Source organism: Penaeus vannamei, chromosome 8, assembly GCF_042767895.1.
Source record: "Penaeus vannamei isolate JL-2024 chromosome 8, ASM4276789v1, whole genome shotgun sequence".
In the NCBI taxonomy this organism is placed as follows: domain Eukaryota; kingdom Metazoa; phylum Arthropoda; class Malacostraca; order Decapoda; family Penaeidae; genus Penaeus; species Penaeus vannamei.
This window is the reverse complement of record NC_091556.1, coordinates 8,965,592-8,992,040: the sequence shown is the minus strand read 5'-3', so window position 1 is coordinate 8,992,040 and position 26,449 is coordinate 8,965,592. Positions and strand designations below refer to the sequence as shown.

General features: G+C 37.1%; 2 protein-coding genes and 1 pseudogene across 2 annotated transcripts; all 3 read left to right on the top strand.

Moving 5' to 3' along the window:
• Positions 1-13,911: 13,911 nt before the first annotated feature.
• On the top strand, positions 13,912-15,743 carry LOC138862296 (chemotaxis regulatory protein ChePep-like). Its single transcript, XM_070124010.1, has 4 exons — positions 13,912-14,052; positions 14,598-14,840; positions 15,027-15,178; positions 15,407-15,743. The coding sequence occupies exons 1-4, from the start codon at positions 13,912-13,914 to the stop codon at positions 15,741-15,743; spliced, it is 873 nt and encodes a 290-aa protein (XP_069980111.1).
• Positions 15,740-17,373, top strand: LOC138862295 (histone H1, gonadal-like). Its single transcript, XM_070124009.1, has 2 exons — positions 15,740-16,135; positions 16,987-17,373. The coding sequence occupies exons 1-2, from the start codon at positions 15,740-15,742 to the stop codon at positions 17,371-17,373; spliced, it is 783 nt and encodes a 260-aa protein (XP_069980110.1).
• Positions 17,374-20,292: 2,919 nt separating this feature from the next.
• The window catches only part of LOC138862294 (histone-lysine N-methyltransferase eggless-like), a 19,885-nt pseudogene continuing 13,728 nt past the window's right edge, over positions 20,293-26,449 (top strand).

Sequence of the window (26,449 nt, the reverse complement as noted above, 5' to 3'; positions counted from 1 at the left end):
ACGGAAGACACATGGAGCTGAACGCCTGGAATCCTTGGTAGGGCGAAATCGTGACCAAAGTTCAAAGCTACACTCTTGTAGGAACCATCCTGCCTGTAAGACCTTGGTTGTGCCGTTGTAAATACAATGAATGCAACTGCTAATAGGATAAAGCACTTCATTGTGGCAAGGATGTGTTGTCTGACCAGAAGTCACACTATTTATGGTAGAGTCTTTGTCCACTCGGGAGTCCCAATCCCTTAATTGTTAGTAGTTTTCACATTCCAGGTATTTCAAGTGAAGGAATGAGGATAAACGACTTTCATCAGTTTCTCCTCTACTTCTCTAAGCAAATTACGTAGTTAAGTATATAAGATTTTACATACATATTTCTACACAAAATCTGGGTCTGAAAGACTAATCAGTAACTTATTTTCATATACATGTGCTGTAAACAAGAGGATGTATATTCCTTATCAGAATCAGAAAAAAACATAGTTGATAACTTTACATATGCAATTTATACAATTATATGAAAAGCTCTTAATATAATTATTTGAAGAGCACTTAATATAGTCCTATGAAAAGCGTTATATAATTCTGAAAAAAACTTTGCATAGCTCTTTGAAAAAAATATATCATTCCATGAATATATATAATTCCATGAAAAATATATATATAATTCCATGAAAAATATATATATAATTCCATGAAAAATATATATATAATTCCATGAAAAATATATATATAATTCCATGAAAAATATATATATAATTCCATGAAAAATATATATATAATTCCATGAAATATATATATATAATTCCATGAAAAATATATATATAATTCCATGAAAAATATATATATAATTCCATGAAAAATATATATATAATTCCATGAAAAATATATATATAATTCCATGAAAAATATATATATAATTCCATGAAAAAATATATATAATTCAATGAAAAACACGTATATATGAAAATGTATAAATAGGGGATAAATGTGTGCACCGAGAAAGAAATAAAAATAGAATTCTAAAGATGACATTTTAATCCGTTTAAATTGTACTTGAACGTTTTGTTCTGTCTGTACCTTTATACGTTTGTTCTTCAGTATCCAAGTACACGTGAGGAGGAATAGGATTACCGGGTGTTTTTTATACCTACGAAACTCCATTAGTTTAATTGTAAACAGGGAAAGAAATCACACGAATGAATAAGGCCTCAGTTTAAATGCAAACTGAAATCTAAATAAATCATTAATTTAATGCAGCGCTCTTGTAAGAACGATCGTTGTGTTGTTATAAACCACTACGTAGTATATATATATATATATATATATATATATATATATATATATATATATATATATATATATATACATGTGTAGGGAATAAATGTGTACAAAGAAAAATTCAAATCTAGTTCAAAAAGTCATTTTATTCCGTTCAACTTGTGGCAATAGTTATACATTTGGTCCTCAATATCCATGCACAATACTTTCTGGATATGTAAGGGCGGGAAGTGGAACCCTGAAGAACTCCTGGCGCAGCGTAGGGATGGGCAGAGGAACTGAAGACACTTGGAGCTGAACGCCTGGAATCCTTGGTAGGGCGAAATCGTGACCAAAGTTCAAAGCTACACTCTTGTAGGAACCATCCTGCCTGTAAGACGTTGGTTGTGCTGATGTGACTGCAATGAATGCAACAGCTAGGAGGATAAAGCACTTCATTGTGGCAATGATGTGTTGTCTGACCAGAAGTCACACTATTTACGGTAGAGTCTTTGTCCACTCGGGAGTCCCAATCCCTTAATTGTTAGTAGTTTTCACATTCCAGGTATTTCAAGTGAAGGAATGAGGATAAACGACTTTCATCAGTTTCTCCTCTACTTCTGTTAGCTAATTACGCAGTTAAGTATATAAGATTTTACATACATATTTCTATACAAAATCTGGAAGTCTGAAAGACTAATCAGTAACTTATTTTCATATACATGTGCTGCAAACAAGAGGATGTATATTCCTTATCAGAATCGAAAAACATAGTTGATAACTTTAAATATGTAATTTATATAATTATATGAAAAGCTCTTAATATAATTCTCTGAAGAGCACTTAATATAGTTCTATGAAAAGCGTTTTATATAATTCTGTGAAAAACACTTTGCATAGCTCTATGAAAAAACTATATCAAATATAATTCTATGGATTTTTAAAATATAATTCTATGGAAATATTATATAATTCTATGGATTTTTTAAATATAATTCTATGGATTTTTAAAATATAATTCTATGGAAATATTATATAATTCTATGGAAATATTATATAATTCTATGGAAATATTATATAATTCTATGGAAATATTATATAGTTCTATGGAAATATTATATAGTTCTATGGAAATATTATATAATTCTATGAAAAGCGCTTAACATAATTCCATGAAAAGCACATTACATAATTCTATGAAAAACACAATATGGTTCTCTATAACTATATAATTTTCTGTAACACTATATAATTCTATAAAAAAAATATATACATATTATTCTATGAAAAGAAAACTACACAATTCTATGAAAACTGTTTTATTTCATTCTATGAAAAGTGCTGTACACCGAAAAAGAAATATAAATCGAGGTTTAAAGGTTACATTTTATTCCAGTCAAACTGTAGCAATGTTTTGTTCTATCCATAACTTTATACTTTTGTTCTACAGAAGTGAAACCTAGACATTATCCTGTGTCTTGGAGTCTCGTCTTGATGCCTTTTGTAATAGGTCCTTGTGCCGGATCATGGGGTACAAATGGCGGGACCATGTGTCCAAGTAACAAGTGCACCGTGAGACTGGCACAAGACCTGTTATCTGCACATTCCGTGATCGCCAACTCAGGCTATACGGCCACCAGGCTCGCTTTCCTCAGGATGATCCTGCCCATCAGGTTGGAGGAGGCCTGCGGGACGACCCAGAAAGTCGTGAATTGGGCAGATCAACCAATCCTGTCATGAAGAACTCGAGATGGGCCGAGTCCCTCCCTGGCGGCTTGCCATGAGGGATCCGCGTAGATGGAAACAAAGGGTGGATGCGGCTATGCGCCCCCGTCGGCGTTAGCTCCTTGATGATGATAAAAAATTGCGTAAGGTGCTTTTCACAGAATTATGCTTCTCACAGATATATATAAAGTTACATAGAAATATATAGAGTTAAAGAGAATGACGGTATTTTTCATAAAATACTGTGAAGTGTTTTACACAGAATTATTTAAAGCGCCTTTCATGGAATCATGTAAAGCACTTTTCATAGAATTATATAAAGTGCTATCCGTAAAACCATATAAAGTGGATATATGAAGTTATCAACAATCACCCTTTATTTTTTACATTCTGATTAAGATTATATATTCACATGTATACAGTACGTGCCTATAAAAATAAATTATTGATTAGGCTTTGTTTCCCAAACTTTCTTTAGAAAATATATGTAAAATTTTATAATACTTAGAAAAGAGTGTTCCACAAAATTATATAAAGCGCTTTTCATAAACTTCTATGAAGTGCGTTTCATAGAATTATATAAAGAGTTAGAGCGAATTATATAAAGAAGTATATAGAATTATAAAGCTTTATAGAGAATTATAAGTGTTTTTTTCATAAATCTATGTAAAGTGTTTTTCAGATTTATATAAAGCACTTTTCATAAAATTATATAAATTACCAACAATAACCCCTTATTTTTTATACATTCTGATTAAGATTATATATCCATATGTATGTAGTACATGCATATGAAAATAAATTGGTTACTCTTTCAGTTTTCAGATTTTGTTAAGAAAATACATGTAAAAGCTTTTATACCTGTGTAATTAGCTAAGAGAAGTAGTAGAGGATAAGCTCATGAAAGTCGTTTATCCTCATTCCTTCACTTGAAATACCTGGAATGTTAAAACTACTTACAATTAAGGGATTGGGACTCCCGAGTGGACAAAGACTCTACCATAAATAGCGTGAGTTCTGGTCAGACAACACATAATTGCCACAATGAAGTGCTTTATCCTTCTAGCAGTTGCATTCATTGCATTTACAACGGCACAACCAACGTCTTACAGGCAGGATGGTTCCTACAAGAGTGCAGCGCTGAACTTTGGTCACGATTTCGCCTCCACCCAGCGTTGTCTCGAACAAAGACAACCTGATGGGCAGGATCATCCTGAGGAAAGCGAGCCTGGTGGCTGTATAACCTGAGTTGGCGATCGCGGATTGTGCAGATAACAGGTCTTGTGCACCTGTTGGTTGGACACATGGTCCCGCCAAGTGTACCCCATGATTCGGCACAAGGACCTATTACAAAAGGCATCAAGACGAGATTCCAAGGCACAGGATAATGTCCAGGTTTCACTACCGTATAGCAAAACTGCCCTTGAAAACCCGTAGCTTGGTCCTTCTGCACAGGTACCGGTGTCTTCAAACACTCTTGTCGAGAGAGTTCATGACCCCTGTTGCCAGGCTAATCCGTCTGCTGACTTCCTGGTTTGACAGCCCAGAGTTATGAACTACGTTACCAAGGTATATAAAGCCCTCTGTGATTTCAATGCCCTCGCCGCAAGCACGTACCGACTGAATAGGTTCTCCTAGCAAGTCCCCAAAATCCTGGGCCTTGGTCTGGTTGACCTCTAAACCCAAGGATTTAGCTTCATTCCTAAATGCATCCAGAGCCACCACTAAGGCTTCCAAAGCAACATCTTCAGCCAAGTTAAGGTCTGTAACCTTGATAATGAGTTGTTCCACAACGACTTTAAATACTAGCTCTTTATAACTTTATGAAATTCCAAGAAAATTTATATTTCCATGAATAGCTACTTACAATGGAAAAATATACATTCTAGGAAATATGCTAACTATATAGGAAAATGTATGGTCATATTTGAGTCCGGTCAGTATGTGGCAATGTTTTGTTCTCTCTATCAATTTAGATGTGATGGGAAATAGGATTACTGATCGTTTTTATACTATAAAAATACATTAGTTTAAATGTTAATAGGGAAAACAAATCAAAATAAAATAATAAAGCTCGCATTTTATTTTGTTTATATTGTAGCAATGTTTTTATACTGTGTGAGCATTAGCGCTTGTACTTTTGTCTTCAATATCCATGTACAGTATTTTTAGGATATGTAAGGGCAGGAAGTGGAACCCTGAAGAACTCCTGGCGCAGCGTAGGGATGGGCAGAGGAACGGAAGACACTTGGAGCTGAACGCCTGGAATCCTTGGTAGGGCGAAATCGTGACCAAAGTTCAAAGCTACACTCTTGTAGGAACCATCCTGCCTGTAAGACGTTGGTTGTGCCGTTGTAAATGCAATGAATGCAACAGCTAGGAGGATAAAGCACTTCATTGTGGCAATGATGTGTTGTCTGACCAGAAGTCACGCTATTTATGGTAGAGTCTTTGTCCACTCGGGAGTCCCAATCCCTTAATTGTTAGTAGTTTTCATTTCCAGATATTTCAAATGAAGGAATGTGGAGAAACGACTTCTACTTCTACTACTTCTCTTAGTTAATTATGTAATGTAATAAAAATAAAAAGGTGATCGTTGATAACTTTATATATGCAATTTATATAATTCTATGAGAAGCGCTTCAAAAAATTGTGGAAATTGACTATGAAAAGTACTACATAATTATGTAAACACTTTACATAAATCTCTATGAAAAACTATATGAAAATTTATTATATATATACATATATATAATTGAATTCAAATGTTTGAGACGCCACCGCTACTTCATTCTATTTCTATTTTCTATGTAGCGAATCGAATTATCGTATATCTGTCATAAAATCCTCAGATAGAAGTAATCAAACTATAGAGAAGAAAACAAGAGTGACTGTCTACACTGCCTATCAAGAGTTCATATCCATAAGTTAGCTTAGCTTAGATTTGCCATCTCTGTAAAAATTATGTGGTACAGTTATAAGCGCAATTAATACAACTACCAGCGGTAAAGATATCTTTGTTTGACCAAAAGACCAGAATCTTTGCTACTAAATTCTATTGATTGATGAAATAAAAACATTGCATTAATAGTCATGGTAATTACACTGATAACAGTAAATAACACAACCATAGTCATAATTACAGTCATTATATACTTTCTGTGATGTAAGTGGCTTCTCATATGTAGGGATCTATACTTAATGATAATCTTGTTTGACTATTTAACTACTACGCAACCGTTAATAGAATTGGTACGTTAGTGAAGTCATAATAATAAGGGAATCGAACCCTAGCCCCCGATTCGAAAGAATGTCATCTTGAACATTTACAATATCATTGTCTGAAGTTGGTACGCTGCACTTCTTGTTTTTGTTTTTGGTTTGTTAGTTTTGCGGTGCAATCATCATTAGAATATCTTAAGCCTGTCCCTCTTTTACGGGTGTTTATGTGAGAGAGAGAGAGAGAGAGAGAGAGAGAGAGAGAGAGAGAGAGAGAGAGAGAGAGAGAGAGAGAGAGAGAGAGAGAGAGAGAGCATCTATAATTATAGTCATCATAATCAAAACGGACATTGTTTCTTTTTAGAACTCCTGGATAAACCACTGGAATTCCATGTTGCTTGTAAGACGTTCGTTGTAAAATACCATATAATAGGTCTTTTTCCGGCGCCAAGAGGTGTAGTACTACAGTTTCCCATGACTCCGCCCCTATTTATGGGGGCGGAGTCATATATAAGCAACTGTACCTGGCTGATGAGCGCGCGGAGCACCTCTGCCCGTTCTAAAACTGGAAGAAAATGGGAAGTTCAAAGTTGATGCTGCACTGTATGGTACAATATTAGTAACTTGGATGTTAATGAGGATAATATCGCACTAAGTACTAGTTCAAAAGTATTTACGCGCGTGTATATGTGTGCATATATGTATATATATTATATATATATATATACAGAAATGTGTACATACATACCTATATATACAGTATACACACACACACATATATATATATTTAGACTGTATACACACATGCTTATATATATATATATATATATATATATATATATATATATATATATATATATATATATATATATTTATTTATTTATATTTATATACATATACATATACATATATATATATATATATATATATATATATATATATATATATATATATATATATATATATATTTATTTATTTATATTTATATACATATACATATACATATATATATATATATATATATATATATATATATATATATATATACATATATATGCAGAAATATGATATTGAAAATATACACTACTACCATACTGTTTTTCTTATATAATTTATGCTTTAATCTTGGGCAATATCCAGGCCTCCAAAAGTGTTACATTACGAATAATATACGGGGAAGTATCTCATGTTTTATTTACAGAATGTGTTCGAATGGTCAAAAGAATATTATGAAAATTTATATTAAATTTTACATTCATTTTACTTATTATGTATGTATCATAAAATATGCAGACGTAAACTTATATATCCTTTTGAATGTAGTTGATATCAATCAATAAATAGTGTCATTTTCAAAATATTTTAAAAAGTGTCACCTTCGAAGCCATTGTCAATGGACGAATGAAGAAGTATGATGGGAGGGCCCGCGCATTTTCAACGGATTTCGATAGTTTTCCGTCGTTTGATAACTAACAATTTGTATTTATTGTTATTTCCTAATGTTACATCAGTAAACCAATGATTTGTTAATTGATACAATTCAAAAACAAAATCAGATTCGTCAACTCTAGTACAATTCCTAGGAATGAGGGTGGAGCCGCACCTGTGGCAACAGCGTAGAAGCATCGGCAGAGTTGCTGTCGCGATCAGCCCGGAGAAGTGTCGCAAATGAAAAAAAACGACACTTACTAGTGCAGTTAGACAGTTTCTTGGCACCGGAAAAAAGCCAATATCTATATATACATACATACATATATATTTATATATATATATATATATATATATATATATATATATATATATATATATATATATATAATGTGAAAATACCATGAGTATAGGAAATGGTATGAATAGGGGATAAATGTGTACACCGAGACAGAAATCCGAATCTACTTCAAAAGATAATTTTATTCCATTCAAATTGCAGCAATGAATAATTATACATTAACTTTTCAGTATCCACGTACAATATTATCTGGATATATAAGGGCAGGAAGTGGAACCCTGAAGAACTCCTGGCGCAGCGTAGGGATGGGCAGAGGAACGGAAGACACTTGGAGCTGAACGCCTGGAATCCTTGGTAGGGCGAAATCGTGACCAAAGTTCAGCGCTGCACTCTTGTAGGAACCATCCTGCCTGTAAGACGTTGGTTGTGCAGTTGTAACTGCAATGAAGGCAACTGCTAGGAGGATAAAGCACTTCATTGTGGCAATGATGTGTTGTCTGACCAGAAGTCACGCTATTTATGGTAGTCTTTGTCCACTCGGCAATCCCAATCCCTTAATTGTTAGTAGTTTTCACATTCCAGGTATTTCAAGTGAAGGAATGAGGATAAACGACTTTCATCAGTTTCTCCTCTACTTCTCTCAGCTAATTACGCCGTTAAGTATATAAGATTTTACATACATATTTCTATACAAAATCTGGAAGTCTGAAAGACTAATCAGTAACTTATTTTCATATACATGTGCTGCAAACAAGAGGATGTATATTCCTTAACATAATCGAAAAACATAGTTGATAACTTTACATATGCAATTTATATAATTATATGAAAAGCTCTTAATAGAATTCTTTGAAGAGCACTTAATATAGTTCTATGAAAATCGTTTTATATAATTCTGTGAAAAACACCTTGCATAGCTCTTTGAAAAAACTATATCATTCCATGAAAAAATATATAATTCCATGAAAAAATATATAATTCCATGAGAAAATACATAATTCCATGAAAAATATATAATTCCATGAAAAAATATATAATTCCATAAAAATATATAATTCCATGAAAAAATATATAATTCCATGAAAAAATATATAATTCCATGAAAAAATATACAATTCCATGAAAAATATACAATTCCATGAAAAAATATATAATTCCATGAAAAAATATATAATTCCATGAAAAAATATATAATTCCATGAAAAAATATATAATTCCATGAAAAAAATATAATTCCATGAAAAAAATATAATTCCATGAAAAAAATATAATTCCATGAAAAAATGTAATTCCATGAAAAAAAATATAATTTCATGAAAAAATATATAATCCATGAAAAATATATAATTCCATGAAAAATATATAATTCCATGAAAAATATATAATTCCATGAAAAATATATAATTCCATGAAAAATATATAATTCCATGAAAAATATATAATTCCATGAAAAAATATATAATCCCATGAAAAAATATATAATTCCATGAAAAAATATATAATTCCATGAAAAAATATACAATTCCATGAAAAAATATACAATTCCATGAAAAAATTTATAATTCCATGAAAAAATATATAATTCCATGAAAAATATATAATTCCATGAAAAAAATATAATTCCATGAAAAAAATATAATTCCATGAAAAAAATATAATTCCATGAAAAAATATAATTCCATGAAAAAAATATAATTCCATGAAAAAATATAATTCCATGAAAAAAATATAATTCCATGAAAAAATGTAATTCCATGAAAAAAATATAATTTCATGAAAAAATGTAATTCCATGAAAAAAATATAATTTCATGAAAAAATATATATAATTCTATGAAAAGCACGTATATATGAAAATGTATCAATAGGGGATAAATCTGAGCACCGAGAAATAAATAAAAATCGAATTCTAAAGGTCACAGTTTATTCCGTTTAAATTGTACTTGAACGTTCTGTTCTATCTGTACCTTTATACGTTTGTTCTTCAGTATCCAAGTACACGTGAGGAGGAATAGGATTACCAGGTGTTTTTATACCTACGAAACTCCATTAATTTAAATGTAAACGGAAAGAAATCACATGAATGAATAAGGCCTCAGTTTAAATGCAAAGTGAAATCTACATAAACCAATAATTTAATGCAGCGCTCTTGTAAGAACGATCGTTGTGTAATTAAAAACCACTACGTTGTATGTATATATATATATATATATATATATATATATATATATATATATATATATATATATATATATATATATATATACATATATCATGTATAGGAAATAAATGTGTACAAAGAAAAAAGTTCAAAAAGTCATTTTATTCCGTTCAACTTGTGGCAATAGTTATACATTTGGTCCTCAATATCCATGTACAATACTTTCTGGATACGTAAGGGCAGGAAGTGGAACCCTGAAGAACTCCTGGCGCAGCGTAGGGATGGCCAGAGGAAAGGAAGACACTTGGAGCTGAACGCCTGGAATCCTTGGTAGGGCGAAATCTTGACCAAAGTTCAGCGCTGCACTCTTGTAGGAACCATCCTGCCTGTAAGACGTTGGTTGTGCAGTTGTAAATGCAATGAATGCAACAGCTAGGAGGATAAAGCACTTCATTGTGGCAATGATGCATTGTCTGACCAGAAGTCACGCTATTTATGGTAGAGTCTTTGTCCACTCGGGAGTCCCAATCCCTTAATTGTCAGTTGTTTGCATTTTCCAGGTATTTCAAGTGAAGGAATGAGAATAAACGTCTTTTAAGAGTTTATCCTCTACTACTTCTCTTAGCTAATTACGTAATTAAGTATTATAAGATTATACGTATATTTGGTAAACCAAATCTGGAAAACTGAAAGGTTAATAATTAATCTATTTTCATATTAACGTACTGTATACGTGTCTATATAATCTTTATCAGAATGTAAAAAGTAAAGGGTGATTATTGATAACTTTATATAATTCTATGAACAGCTTTTAAATATCATTTTATGACAATAATAGAATTCCATAAACTATATAAATCTCTATAACTTTTTTTATATATAATTTTCAAACTATAATTCGGTGTAATATACTTTACATCATTCTGTGAAAAACTATAGAATCCTATGAAAAAACGTCTGACTCTATGAAAAATACTTAATATAATGAACAGCACTTTACATAATTATATAAGAAAAAAGTATAAAATTCCAAGAAAATTTCCATTTCCATATAAAGCTATATATATATACATACATACATATATATATATATATATATATATATATATATATATATATATATGTGTGTGTGTGTGTGTGTGTGTGTGTGTGTGTGTGTGTGTGTGTATGTATGTATGTATATAAGAATAACTTAAGAATAACTATGTACATGGGAAAATGTATAAATAGGGAGACGTATCATTCAGAGAAAACCTTTATATATTTATATGAAAAACTTCATACAATTCCATGAAAAACATGTATGTTTTTTGTGAAAAACATATATTTCCAGGAAAAACTATATATACATAATTATATACATATATATATATATATATATATATATATACATATATATATACATATATATATATATACATATATATATACATATATATATATACATATATATATACATATATATATATATATATATATATATATATATATATATATATATATATACATATATATATATATATAGTACTGTTATATTTTTGTTCCCCAGTACCCATGTACATGTAAGGAGGAATAGGATTATTTATATAGACCTTGGTGTCGGCGCCGCAGAAGCCGCGGCCTCGTATGACTTCGCTTCCCTTCACCTATTTTTTATCTATATTCTTTCATGCATACGGTAAGATATTTGTTTAATCGTGTATTGTTATCGTTTAACACCAATATCACTCCTCAAGCTGTATGTGTAAAATTTATATCACAGACTATTATGTCTATTGAACAAATGCGATAAAATAGCATCTTGGGGCTTCAGCTATTTGGAAATGTATAGCTTAAAGCAGTAGCATTGAGTTTTAATTCTATATACTTTTTATGAAGGTTAAAACAATGATGCGAGAGTAAAATGTGATGATCCCCCCCCCCCCCAATTATTGAAATACTAACGTTTTCTGTGGAAATTTATTGCCACGTGATTACTAACAGAAAACGATATAGTAAATTCATGAGTAACAAATATATCTATACATCTTATTCAGAGAGAGAGAGAGAGAGAGAGAGAGAGAGAGAGAGAGAGAGAGAGAGAGAGAGAGAGAGAGAGAGAGAGAGAGAGAGAGAGAGAGAGGGAGAGGGAGAGGGAGAGAGAGAGAGGAAGAGAGAGAGAGGAGGAGGAGAGAGAGAGAGGAGGAGGAGAGAGAGAGAGGAGGAGGAGAGAGAGAGGGGGGAGAGAGAGAGAGAGAGAGGAGAGAGAGAGAGAGAGAGAAAATGAGAGAGAGATTGAAAGAGAGAGAGAGAGAGAGAGAGAGAGAGAGATTGAAAGAGAGATAGAGAGAGAGAGAGAGATTGAAAGACAGAGAGAGAGACTGAAAGACAGAGAGAGAGAGAGAGACAGAGATTGAAAGAGAGAGAGAGGGGGGGAGGGGGAAAAAGAGAGGGAGGGAGGGATAGAAAGAGAGAAAGAGGGGGAGAGGGAGAGAGAGATAACTAAGACAGAACTAATCATCAGGTTATCAACACTTTCAAACATCCATGGCTCCAGATGCAGGAGGTATAAATCAATCATGAAATTATTTATAAATATATTACAAATCCTAAATATTGTCTTAATTACATGACTGGCTGCCTGCCACACCTATTGTCCTGAATATCATGGATATCCCTTTTGGCTGTATCACAGAAGTGCACAACAAAATACTAGTCACACATAAAACCTAATTGGATGTCTCTGAAACAAATCAATGTGATGTTCCTACATGATAATGTACACTACACATGGTTATGAAATGTACTTCATGGGGTCATGAAAATCACACTGTGAAAGGAGGAAGAGGGTCGCAATAAGCTAAAGGTATCTTTAAGGTACACAGACAGAAATGCTGGTGTTCTGAGAAGTTAGAGGATATTGCTTTGTCAAGCTTCATTAGTTGTAGAAAGCAATCTTCATTTAAAACATAATCATGCCCAAGTGGAAATTTCATTTTCTTCATGATCACTAACTTAATTTTAATTCACAGCTTGTTTATAAGTCACTTTCTACCAAACGATTACTACTTCTGTAATCAATGTGGGTGTTATAGAGAGGAAAACACATACATGCCTGTGGTAATATAAAATGGGGCATTCTCATTGACTTCAGCTCTACAATCACAAAATTACTAACCTGTGGCTGAATTGTTATACAGACAAAGAAAGTGCATGTTCTTGCTTGGATAGTTCAAAATATATGCCAAAAATTTGCCGGGCTAAATTGTCTGATTCTAAATACAGAAAAAAAAAACAAGATTCCAGATACGACTTTTTGATATCAGCGACAAATATGTTACAAAAATATGTTTTAAGTTTCTGCTTAACATCACTGACATAAATGAATCAACAATAGGCTTCTCAGGAATGAATCAGCAACAATAAATTTCATCACAACAAATTAAGAATGATCAAGGAATATCTGTAGTGGTGTGGAACAATTACTGTGAGTATAGATATGGATATTTCTATTGATAAATGTGAATTCTTGAAGCATCCAATTGCAGCTTCAGCATATGTGACATGATGCTGTGATGAAACATCTACAAAAAATCAATATGAAAACTTTTGTACAGCACGCCTTTTACAGCCTGACTAATCAAAATGGCTACAGCAAAATAAATATCATACAGAGGATTCATTCTTTTAATTCTCACATACTGAGTGAGAGGAAAGGAAAAGGGAGAGAGGGAGAGGTAATGAGTGAGGTAAAGGAACGGGAAGGAAAGGGAGGAAGAATGCGGGAGAAAGAAGGAATAGGAGTGAGGGTGAGGTAATAAAAGGTAAACGCTGCGTGTAGCCAAATGACAGAGCCCGAGAAGGAGACCCAGGAAGTCACCCTAGAGCCCAAGAAGGAGACCCAGGAAGTCGCCCAGGAGCCCGAGAAGGAGATCCATGAAGTCGCCGAAGAGCCCGAGAAGGAGCCCAGGAAGTCGCCCAAGAGCGCATCCATACCGTTCCTACCAGGACGATATGGATAGTCTCCTCGGCCGACTTCAGGGTCGTCCAAGAGCCCGAAAAGGAGACCCAGGAAATCACCCTAGAGCCCAAGAAGGAGACCCAGGCACAGGAAGTCACCGAAGAGCCCGAGAAGGAGACCCAGGAAGTTGTCGAAGAGCCCGAGAAGGAGACCCAGGAAGTTGCCGAAGAGCTCGAGAAGGAGACCCAGGAAGTTGCCGAAAAGCCCGAGAAGGAGACCCAGAAAGTCGCCGAAGAGCCCGAGAAGGAGACCCAGGAAGTCGCCGAAGAGCCCGAGAAGTAGACCCAAGAAGTCGCCGAAGAGCCCGAGAAGGAGACCTAGGAAGTCGCCGAAGATCCCGAGAAGGAGACTCAGGAAGTCGCCGAAGAGCCCGAGAAGGAGACCCAGGAAGTCGCCGTAGAGCCCGAGAAGGAGACCCAGGAAGTCACCCTCGAGCCCGAGAAGGAGACCCAGGAAGTCGCCGAAGAGCCCGAGAAGGAGACCCAGGAAGTTACCCTCGAGCCCGAGAAGGAGACCCAGGAAGTCGCCCAAGAGCCCGAGGAGATCCAGGAAGTCGCCAGCAAGCTCGAGCAGGATACCCAGGAAATCGCCGAAGAGTCCGAGAATGAGACCCAGGAAGTCGCCCAAGAGCCCGAGAAGGAGACCCAGGAAGTCGCCCAAGAGCGCATCCATACCGTTCCTACCAGGACGTTATGGATGGTCTTCTCGGCCGACTTCAGGGTCGTCCAAGAGCCCGAAAAGGAGACCCAGGAAGTCACCCTAGAGCCCGAGAAGGAGACCCAGGAAGTCACCCTAGAGCCCGAGAAGGAGACCCAGGATGTCAACCTCGAGCCCGAGAAGACCTAGGAAGTCGCCGAAGAGCCCGAAAAGGAGACCCAGGAAGTCGCCGAAGAGCCCGAGAAGGAGACCCAGGAAGTCGCCGAAGAGCCCGAGAAATAGACCCAAGAAGTCGCCGAAGAGCCCGAGCAGGATACCCAGGAAGTCACCGAAGAGCCCGAGAAGGAGACCCAACAAGTCGCCGAGGAGCCCGAGAAGGAGACCAAGGAAGTCGCCGAAGAGCCCGAGAAGGAGACCCAACAAGTCGCCGAAGAGCCCGAGAAGGAGACCCAGGAAGTCACCCTAGAGCCCAAGAAGGAGACCCAGGGTCACCGAAGAGCCCGAGAAGGAGACCCAGGAAGTCGCCGAAGAGCCCGAGAAGGAGACCCAGGAAGTCGCCGAAGAGCCCGAGAAGGAGACCTAGGAAGTCGCCGAAGAGCCCGAGAAGGAGACTCAGGAAGTCACCCTCGAGCCCGAGAAGGAGACCTAGGAAGTCGCCCAAGAGCCCGAGGAGATCCAGGAAGTCGCCAGGGAGCTCGAGCAGGATACCGAGGAAGTCGCCGAAGAGCCCGAGAAGGAGACTCAGGAAGTCACCCTCGAGCCCGAGAAGGAGACCTAGGAAGTCGCCCAAGAGCCCGAGAAGGAGATCCAGGAAGTCGCCAGGGAGCTCGAGCAGGATACCGAGGAAGTCGCCGAAGAGCCCGAGAAGGAGACTCAGGAAGTCACCCTCGAGCCCGAGAAGGAGACCTAGGAAGTCGCCCAAGAGCCCGAGGAGATCCAGGAAGTCGCCAGGGAGCTCGAGCAGGATACCGAGGAAGTCGCCGAAGAGCCCGAGAATGAGACCCAGGAAGTCGCCCAAGAGCCCGAGAAGGAGACCCAGGAAGTCGCCCAAGAGCCCGAGAAGGAGACCCAGGAAGTCGCCCAAGAGCCCGAGAAGGAGATCCAGGAAGTCGCCAGCAAGCTCAAGCAGGATGCCCAGGAAGTCGCCGAAGAGCCCAAGAGCCCGAGAAGGAGACCCAGGAAGTCGCCCAAGAGCCCGAGAAGGAGATCCAGGAAGTCGCCAGCAAGCTCAAGCAGGATGCCCAGGAAGTCGCCGAAGAGCCCAAGAGCCCGAGAAGGAGACCCAGGAAGTCGCCCAAGAGCGCATCCATACCGTTCCTACCAGGACGTTATGGATGGTCTTCTCGGCCGACTTCAGGGTCGTCCAAGAGCCCGAAAAGGAGACCCAGGAAGTCACCCTAGAGCCCGAGAAGGAGACCCAGGAAGTCGTCGAAGAGCCCGAGAAGGAGACCCAGGAAGTCACCCTAGAGCCCGAGAAGGAGACCCAGGATGTCAACCTCGAGCCCGAGAAGACCTAGGAAGTCGCCGAAGAGCCCGAAAAGGAGACCCAGGAAGTCGCCGAAGAGCCCGAGAAGGAGACCCAGGAAGTCGCCGAAGAGCCCGAGAAATAGACCCAAGAAGTCGCCGAAGAGCCCGAGCAGGATACCCAGGAAGTCACCGAAGAGCCCGAGAAGGAGACCCAACAAGTCGCCGAGGAGCCCGAGAAGGAGACCAAGGAAGTCGCCGAAGAGCCCGAGAAGGAGACCCAACAAGTCGCCGAAGAGCCCGAGAAGGAGACCCAGGAAGTCACCCTAGAGCCCAAGAAGGAGACCCAGGGTCACCGAAGAGCCCGAGAAGGAGACCCAGGAAGTCGCCGAAGAGCCCGAGAAATAGACCCAAGGAAGTCGCCGAAGAGCCCGAGAAGGAGACCTAGGAAGTCGCCGAAGAGCCCGAGAAGGAGACCCAGGAAGTCGCCGAAGAGCCCGAGAAGGAGACCCAGGAACTCGCCGAAGAGCCCGAGAAGGAGACCCAGGAAGTCACCCTCGAGCCCGAGAAGGAGACCCAGGAAGTCGCCCAAGAGCCCGAGAAGGAGACCCAGGAAGTCGCCGAAGAGCCCGAGAAGGAGACCTAGGAAGTCGCCGAAGAGCCCGAGAAGGAGACCCAGGAAGTCGCCGAAGAGCCCGAGAAGGAGACCTAGGAAGTCGCCGAAGAGCCCGAGAAGGAGACTCAGGAAGTCACCCTCGAGCCCGAGAAGGAGACCTAGGAAGTCGCCCAAGAGCCCGAGAAGGAGATCCAGGAAGTCGCCAGGGAGCTCGAGCAGGATACCGAGGAAGTCGCCGAAGAGCCCGAGAATGAGACCCAGGAAGTCGCCCAAGAGCCCGAGAAGGAGACCCAGGAAGTCGCCCAAGAGCCCGAGAAGGAGACCCAGGAAGTCGCCCAAGAGCCCGAGAAGGAGATCCAGGAAGTCGCCAGCAAGCTCAAGCAGGATGCCCAGGAAGTCGCCGAAGAGCCCAAGAGCCCGAGAAGGAGACCCAGGAAGTCGCCCAAGAGCGCATCCATACCGTTCCTACCAGGACGTTATGGATGGTCTTCTCGGCCGACTTCAGGGTCGTCCAAGAGCCCGAAAAGGAGACCCAGGAAGTCACCCTAGAGCCCGAGAAGGAGACCCAGGAAGTCGTCGAAGAGCCCGAGAAGGAGACCCAGGAGTCGCCCTCGAGCCCGAGAATTCATATTAGTCGCTAGGGAACACGCGGGAAATGGACTACATTCTAAGGGAATTCCAATGGAAAGACAATAAGGGTAGATTGTGGGAGGCTTAAATGATGGACGAAGAGAAGTGGAAGGAGACCCAGGAAGTCGCCCAAGAGCCCGAGAAGGAGACCCAGGAAGTCGCCCAAGAGCCCGAGAAGGGGACCCAGGAAGTCGCCCAAGAGCCCGAGAAGGAGACCCAGGAAGTCGCCCTTGAGCCCGAGGAGACCCAGGAAGTCGCCCTCGAGCCCGAGAATTCATTGTAATCGCTAGGGACCCCGCGGGAAATGAGCGACTACATTCTAAGGAAATTCCAATGGAAAGACAATAAGGGCAGATGGTGGGGGGCTTAAATGATGGACGAAGAGAAGTGGAAGGCCGAAGAGAAGAAGTGGGAGGCCGAAGAGAAGAAGTGGAAGGCCAAAGAGAAGAGGAAGGCCGAAGAGGAGAAGAGAAAAAGGGCCGAAGAAAAGCCGAGAAAGGCCGAAAAAGAGAAGAGGAAGAGGGACAAAGAAGAGGCGAAGAAAGAGGGCCGAAAATATGCAACCACATTAATAAAAGGCGGATATCTAAGCCATTGACCAAAGTGATGTTAAAACCATCAAAAGATTGCCACGTTAGTTTAGCACCTTTGACTATAAGCCTCAGGGCATGGTAGGAGACTGCATTTACAAGGCACGACCGTGAGGCAATAGAAGAAGCTCGCGGAATTGAAGTGCAAAGACGCTGCCACTGTCAAAGCCAACAGAGCTGTCCAGGCGCCAGATCAACATGGACTTCGTCGTGAACCTCGTCAGACACTTGAACATGAATGGACCGCTTTCTTGCTTCGATTCGGAAACGTTATAAAAGGAAGTTCATGTTTAGCGCAGTTTCATTTCACAACATATCGCAAGCTGTGCTAAGAGGAAGGTCCGGCAGATTTGGCTAAAATAAAAGAACAAAAGGGATCTTCAGTCACGCCGTATAAACAATAGCTATCTTCAGGTGACGCAGCGAGTCGTCGAGAGGAGAGCCCTCATGGCGGTCGTCCACCACGTCCTCCTGCCACAGCGCAAGGAACGGTACGACTACACCCTCTGTTAATATACATCTTTCGTACACCACCTTGGTGTTCCTCGAGGGAGGCCAGGCAGTGGTGCACCTTGCCATAATGCAAAGCTTTAAATCCTATTGAAAACATGTGGGCACTAATGAAAAACAGATTACGTGAGCATGATATCTCATCAATCCCCAAGCTTGAGGCAGCCATCACAAGACACAGACCAAAAACAGCAACAGAACTCAAGATTATAGGTCAATTTGCAAATTAGAGAAGCATTACCGAAAAACGTCAAAAATCTTAGCGCGGTCCCTCTCGCGCCAAGATTTCTGACGTGCACTGTACGTATATATATATATATATATATATATATATATATATATATATATATATATATATATATATATATATATATATATGTATATATATATATTTATATATTTATATATATATATATATATATATATATATATATATATATGTGTGTGTGTGTGTGTGTGTGTGTGTGTGTGTGTGTGTGTGTGTTTGTGTGTGTACGTGTGTGTGTGTGTGTGTGTGTGATATAATGATAATAATGATAATAATAAAGAGTTTATTAAGTAAGGTTGTAGTTACAAGGGTAAAATTGTAGCTTTGTGTATGTGGCGTACTTTCACCCGAGAATGGTACGTAATGCTCTCTTCTGAAGTCTCCATTTGTGTGTGTGTGTGTGTGTGTGTGTGTGTGTGTATGTATATATACACATATGTATTTATGTGTGTGTGTGTGTGTGTGTGTATATACACATATGTATTTATGTGTGTGTGTGTATATATACACATATGTATTTATGTGTGTGTGTTTGTCTAAGTGTCTGTCTGAGAGCGCGCGCGCGCGTGTGTGTTTGTGTGTGCGTGTGTGTGTGTGTGTTTTATGCGTAGGGCGCTAAGTGTGTGAATATATATATATATATATATATATATATATATATATATATATATATATATATATATATATATATATATATATATATATAATTCATTATAATATTGCTAATCTGTTTGTTTTGGACATATTAATGGCATGATTTGTAGAGGACTAAGTGTTCATATTTCTTGATTGTACAAAACTAGAGCTTTCGCATCTGTTTTTATCATACCGTTACTAGAAATGGCGATGTTTCATTATATCCTAATTGTATCATATATTCCTCTGTTTACTGCACATCTTTAATGTATGTTCTATTACTATTAAAGACTTGATGAATTTTATGGTTTCTACTACGTTTTCTGTCACCACTGTGTTATATGTTTGGTTATCTTAAATCTGTGCTCTCCCATGAAACAGCTTGTAAACTGCTGTATTGAAGAGGCCATCATTTTTTTCTATATTATGATGTTCTGCTTAATATTCTGAAAACATTGACCGGTTTCTGGCAGATTGCGTTGAAAATTGCCGCGCAATCAATAACAGGTTTCCGGACAATCAGACTGTTCACTAAAGGTTTTTCTTTTATTTTCAGTATTAGTTATATATACCTTTTCCCTTAAAATTGTATAGTCGTTTTGAATAATGTAAAATCATCTGGTAAATTGGCACAATCCTGGAGAAGCTTGTATATGTATCAGGGTGAAGACACTCCATGGGTTATTCCTATCAGCTAATGTTATGATAGATATCAGTACTATTCTTCAGATCGTATTTTTATTGCCCATCATTTTAGATGAAAGGAAAGAATTTGGGTGCTTAAACATATCTCCTAGCAATACAATGGTGCCTGTTGAGTGTCGTCACCCTGAAATAAACAAACAAGAGCGGCGTCTTGCTTTGCACGCTACACGATTTAATTTTTTTAAAAGACACCTTGGCAATTACAATTAGAGCAAGGATGCTACTATAAAATAAGACTTTGGTAGTGGCGACACATTTATTAAACATATTTCTGTAGTGTTTTAGTGACTTCAGGTCGAGAGCTGGTCAAAAAATCGAATTTTAAACTAAGGTAGGTCCAATGCAACCACTTACTCTCATAAGATAAAAGCTTATAAAAGTAAAATCTAGATCTCTCATGATTCTCCTTGCCTTTACATTGATGAGCATTATTTACTTACGGAAATTCAGTTGAAGTGTAATTGGTTTATGGATAACTGTGGAGTTGCTTCAGAGTAGAGTAAGAACAAAGGTACTGGCCATACAGAACACAAAATAATGCTATTAGGTAATTCAAAGGTGTGTGTTTCTGATATTGATGAAATTGACATCAGAGGACTACATAGACATTGACTCTTATCCCCAAAATGTACAGTACATTGTGAAGCATTGTTATATGTGGGCCTAAATGCATAGGGACCATGATGGTATCATTGGGTAATTTTTTGGAGTACCTTTGCATAACTGATTGTGACAATTTTATTAGCAATAGAGTTCTTTAACTCTCTACTATCCAAATATGTCAAAATTATGTTGCGGAAAGCCCTTCAATACCCACAATTTTGCCCCCAATGGCAGGAAAATTCCAGGGTGGATTATGAATGACATAATTAAGAGATAGGCTATATATAGTCAAATGCAAGGGGCTGTGCCCCCAGCAACCCACCCATGGGGGGCTACTGCCCACCAACCCCTGCCCTGGACAGCAAAGAATCCACCATATATGTACAGAAGGAAAAAGCATAAGACAGACTAGGCATCAGGCGCTCACGCACATTTGGTCATACCCTTTACCCTGCCATGAAAATGTGGAGAGTTCTTTGTCTTCCATTCAGGGGGGGCAGTAGCCACACAGGAGGGGTGTCATAGGGAGCAGAGCCCCCTACATTAGACACTATAGTGACTGTTTTTGTGTATGTTATCCGTATTTTACCCTGCATTTTCCCTTTTATGCCCTCTCCTGCTATCAGGGCAAAGATTGTCCCTAATGGGGGGGGGGGGGGTTCCATGATACTCAACCAACAAGTAAAGTATAGATCAAATGTTTTGATATTTCATACTTTGCGTGTATTGTTATGTTGTACTTACAGCATCCATAAACCTAAAAAGAGGTAGGAACGATGTTCATATAGTAGATTTATGAAGATATAATGTATATAAAGGGTATAGGGGAATTGAGGGGTTTGTGGGATGGTGTATGTCTATACATAATTACAACTGTTATTTTTTTACTTGTTAAAATCATTTAACCTTACCTCATTACTATATCTCTTCTTCCTCCTCTTCCTCTCTCTCTCCCTCTCTGTTGTACTCTCTTACTTACCTATCCTTAATCTTTCTAAATAGAATCTAATTCTTGTTTTGTTATTAATGAATATGTTCTTTTTCAGATGAGGTTGTAAATGACAATTACAAGCAAGAATCATGGCTGAAGTTATTGACCTCTCTGATGATGATGTAAGTAAGATGAGTGTATGATAGCATACCAGTCATGCTATGATATATTCTTACATTTTACACTTTACACTGTGTTCAAAGGATAAGGTGAAGAAATCACTAACCCAGACTAGTTTTAGCAAATGTTTCTACAGAATGCTTCTTTTAGTTCATGATTGATCATGAAATAGCTTAGTATTTATATTTATATTTGTATTTACATTTATATACACATACATAAGTACATTTGTATGTGTTTGTATAAATTTGTAGATGCATAAGTAGTGTTATTCTTCTTATTTTCCAGATTTTGGTGGATGAGGTCGCTGTGAGTAAAGTTGTTCCTCCTACACTAAAAAGACCCTTTAGATGCCTGAACTCTGATTGTCGTTCTGAGAAAGATTTATTTCGGGCAGACAAATACATTCGCAGATTTTATGGGGTCTTGTCATATCCAAAGTAAGTATTCTAGCCCTTTCATTCCAGTATTGAATGATCATATTTTTTATGTTTATTTGTTTACTTTTGCTTACATTAGGGCTCGCAATGTCTACCAGAATATGCAGTGCAATCAATTTTGCTCATTCGGTAGACAAAATGTGGCAGCATTTTATGAGATAGGTTGTCAGAAATTATACCTTGAGTACCTAAAGGGGTACCTGGGTTAAAGAAATTTGGAGAGCCCTTGATATGAGACGAAATTGCTTATTCTAATGCTCTTGCATTTCTGTATGATTCATAAGTTTTGTGTTATGATTACATGTAGTCAATTTTCATTAAGCTTATGAAAAGATATGTTCGTCTTTTGAAATAGAAAGAAGCGAGTATGCCCAAACTGCAGTATAGAAGCCAGAAACCAGCAAGACTCCCTGATTGACACTTTAAGATCAGGACGGCTTTTGTTAGCTGAAAAACTTCCTCCTCCAAGGGAGACAGTGGTGCTCACAGACTCGGACTCTGATCCATCTGACAGTAAGTATAAGACTGGTTTTCATATTAGGAATATGTGTGTGTGTGGATGTGCACATGTGCTGTTGTTTGGTTAGTGGTATAGATTTTTATGATCATTGTGAAGATGATGGTGAAGATTATATCATCATTTGTTATTGATATTATTGTTATTGTTTTCTTTGTGATGTTTATCTTTATATTATTAATATTGTTAATTAATGTTGTCATTTAAGTATAATTTTTATCATTGTTTTTATCATTAGTGATATAGCTAGTTTTTATTGTTGTCATTATTATAATCTCAACCTTAGAATTATTTTGTATGTATATTTACTATCAATTTTGATAATGTGATCATTGATAGTAGTATCAGTAGCACTAGAACTGTTAGCATGACTCACTCTACTAATACATCATAAGAATTTGCACTTGTTTTACATTGGAAAAATTACCTCTATTTTGCAGATGAAAAACTTAGCGATGATTCAGATTATGAGTTTGTCAGTGAAGATGGTAAGAACCTTGAAGACACAATCGCTGATATTACCAAAGAACTTAGCCTGGACATGCAGATAACAGATGGCATGAAACACCTCGAAGAGCGATTCGTGGCATTAGAAGGTAAGCAATATCTTTAGGAACTTTATTAGAAACAGAGGCTTCATATATAGTTTGGACTCATTATCATTTCCTGTATTCATATCTTTTTCCCTCTCATTGTTCCTTTGACAGTTGTAGTGTAAATGTTATTTTTTCTTTCTTTCTTTCTTACAGAGGGTTTTGAAAAACAGAAGGAAGAATATGAAAATATTGAGTCTCAGCTTGATAATTTGCGCAAAGACTTCTATAATAGTTTCCGACCAGAGATCATGGTATGTTATTCATTATACTCGTACTGTTATATTTGTGTATATAAAGTTTTAATTAAATATTATTGTATGGATATTAAATACTTAATGTTCAGGAAATAATGGAATAAGATTATTTAGTTCGTTTGTGCATATTTAGATGTATTGTAAATTACAGAAGCTATAGTTATTTTAGTTTGCCTTTTTATGTGGAGGCACTTAGATGTATGAGTCAGATGTATCACCAAAGAAAGAAATATCTATATTTTTGAAAATTGAAAATGTGCTTTTGTAAATGTGATATGACATTCCACTTGTTTGAATCAACAGGCTTGGAAATGCTCCAGATTGATCAAGGCTAAGTTCTGTATTTTACATGATTCAGTCTAAGATCTGTTTACATTATATTTCAAATGTTTTTTGGCACACTACTTTATTCTGATATGGATGCTTGTAGTTTCAAGGGTAACGTAATCCATCCATTTAACTACATTATAGTTATAATGGGAGGAATCTGAATCAAAGGAGGAAATGGTATAGGTAAATTATGCATGCCCTCTTTATAAAGGCAGTAATGAATTCATATTCCAAAACTATTCCATTTAGGTTTTATGTAGAAGAGTGAAAGCTATTAGTAAGTCAATAGAAGTATTCCATGTAAAAAGATTATAAGAATTTTTCTTAATTGTCTTCCTTCTTTTATTAGAATTTCATTATGATGATATCTTTAAGTGTTCAAGATGGGTATTGTACAGAGAAAAAATATAGAGCATATCAAGTAAACATGTTATAGCTAGATATAGCTTACTGCAGTTATTCCAACCCTTAATTTTTTTAAATATTAGTTAAAAAAATTTCTCAAAGCCCTAATTATGATTAATCTTTATCACTGCCAAGTTTAATCTTATTCATATTTGCAGCATCACAAGATTTCCCAATAAAGATCTGAATAAAAAAAATCAAGTATATACCTGTGTACAATCATTGTGGAAATATAAAACCAGTGAAGCCAAAATATAAACTTTGTTTTATTTTTAACGTATTTCAGGATTTCATTTGTGCAGAAGCAACATATGAATGGCTATGCTTGGTCTTTCCATCATGTGACACATAGCCATGAAGGCGAAGATTTATCCAAAATCTTGTGCCTCAGAACAGAATAATAGCTGAAATTATATCTTTTTATGGTCCTTTAGAAGGTGCTGTGATATATTTTAGCATATCTTCATGCAGTTTGATTAAAAAATGAAATAAAATCTTTTTATACTCTACAGTGGCAGAAGGCTCTTGATATTGGTCCTTCTGGTACAGTGGTCCACCAAGAACTGGTAAGCTGTTGACATTGTAGTATATCCTTGTATTTATTTAACATATATTGATTGAATTTACTTTATTGGAGTTGTGATTTCACCTCATATTCCCTTTTTGTGTGGTGTATTTAAGGATATTAAAAACTCATTAAGGGATTAGATTCGTTATATCTCATAGTAATGTATATTAGCTGAAAATTCTTTTGTGGATGTTGATGCATAGAAAATAGATATGTATTTAATGGTGACTGAAACTATACTGTTATGATAAAAACATAAAGAAAATATTTTAAAAACTCATTCTTATCTATTTGTAATTTGAATGATAATGATAATGAATCTGCAATTGTAGAAAGCTAAAACTCTGTTCCCTTTGGCACATGAAGTTTGAGGTGATAGCAGAACCTGCTGTCCCTGTACCTGCTCATAATCTACCTCCTGTGGGCCCATTAGTGCGCACCGAGTTGAAGCCAAATGAGCTCGTTTATTCCATGAGGCACTCACTCTTTGCTCGCTGGGCTCAAGCACAAATCATTGAAGTGGTCAAACGTGAGCCAAAGGTTAGTGATTACATCTTTTGTTTATTTCTTATTACATATACGTATAAATAAATGCATACATTGTATGTGTGTTTTTTATGTCGTGAGTGCATTTTTATTGCAAAAAAAGATCTTTCTTTCCTTCATTCTTTCTTTTTCTTTAAAAAATGATTGTATTTCATTATTAATCCTTCATTACATTCATTCATTACAGAATACTAGTTACAAAATTCGCTACAATCGAAATGCCAAAAGTTCAGGCCAGACTGCTATCATGACAGGACGTCAGCTGGCATACTATGCCTCTTGTCCAACTCGTATTCCTGTCGGCACACGTGTTATAGCAAAGTATAGAGATGATGATCCAAAGAATACCACCATCTCGGGTGCTTTCTATGTTGGAATTGTAGCAGAGATCCCAACAGCAGCAAACAAATACAGGTAAGGAAAGATGTTTATGAATGAAGTGATTGTCCTTTGGAAAAAATATCAGAGGCTTACTAGTATATTACTTACCTTGATGAACAGGCTTGATTAGGGATGTCATATTTGTACATCTGTATTAATGATATGTAATTTAGTTTTATCATAGCATTTTCTTACCCATTGATGGACCTGTGCCACTTGTTTTGTATGTTTTTTTCTTTAATGTATTACTATACAGGTAGTATTATTTTCTCATTGTTTTTTATTTTGTCAGTTGTTTATTTTAGTACCTAATGGAGTTTTGATAAATAGACAACAACTTTTGTTTGATAAATCTGTTTTTGTGAATCCTTTCTGTGACCAATCACTCATTGACAAGTATTTCAAACATAACCTCAAAATCATCCTAATTATCCCCAACCAATATTTTGCTTTATTTCACATAAAATGTTGGGAATATAAGCATCTAATCATCTGGAACATTTTGAGTCTTCACTCCTAACAATTTTGATTTTAG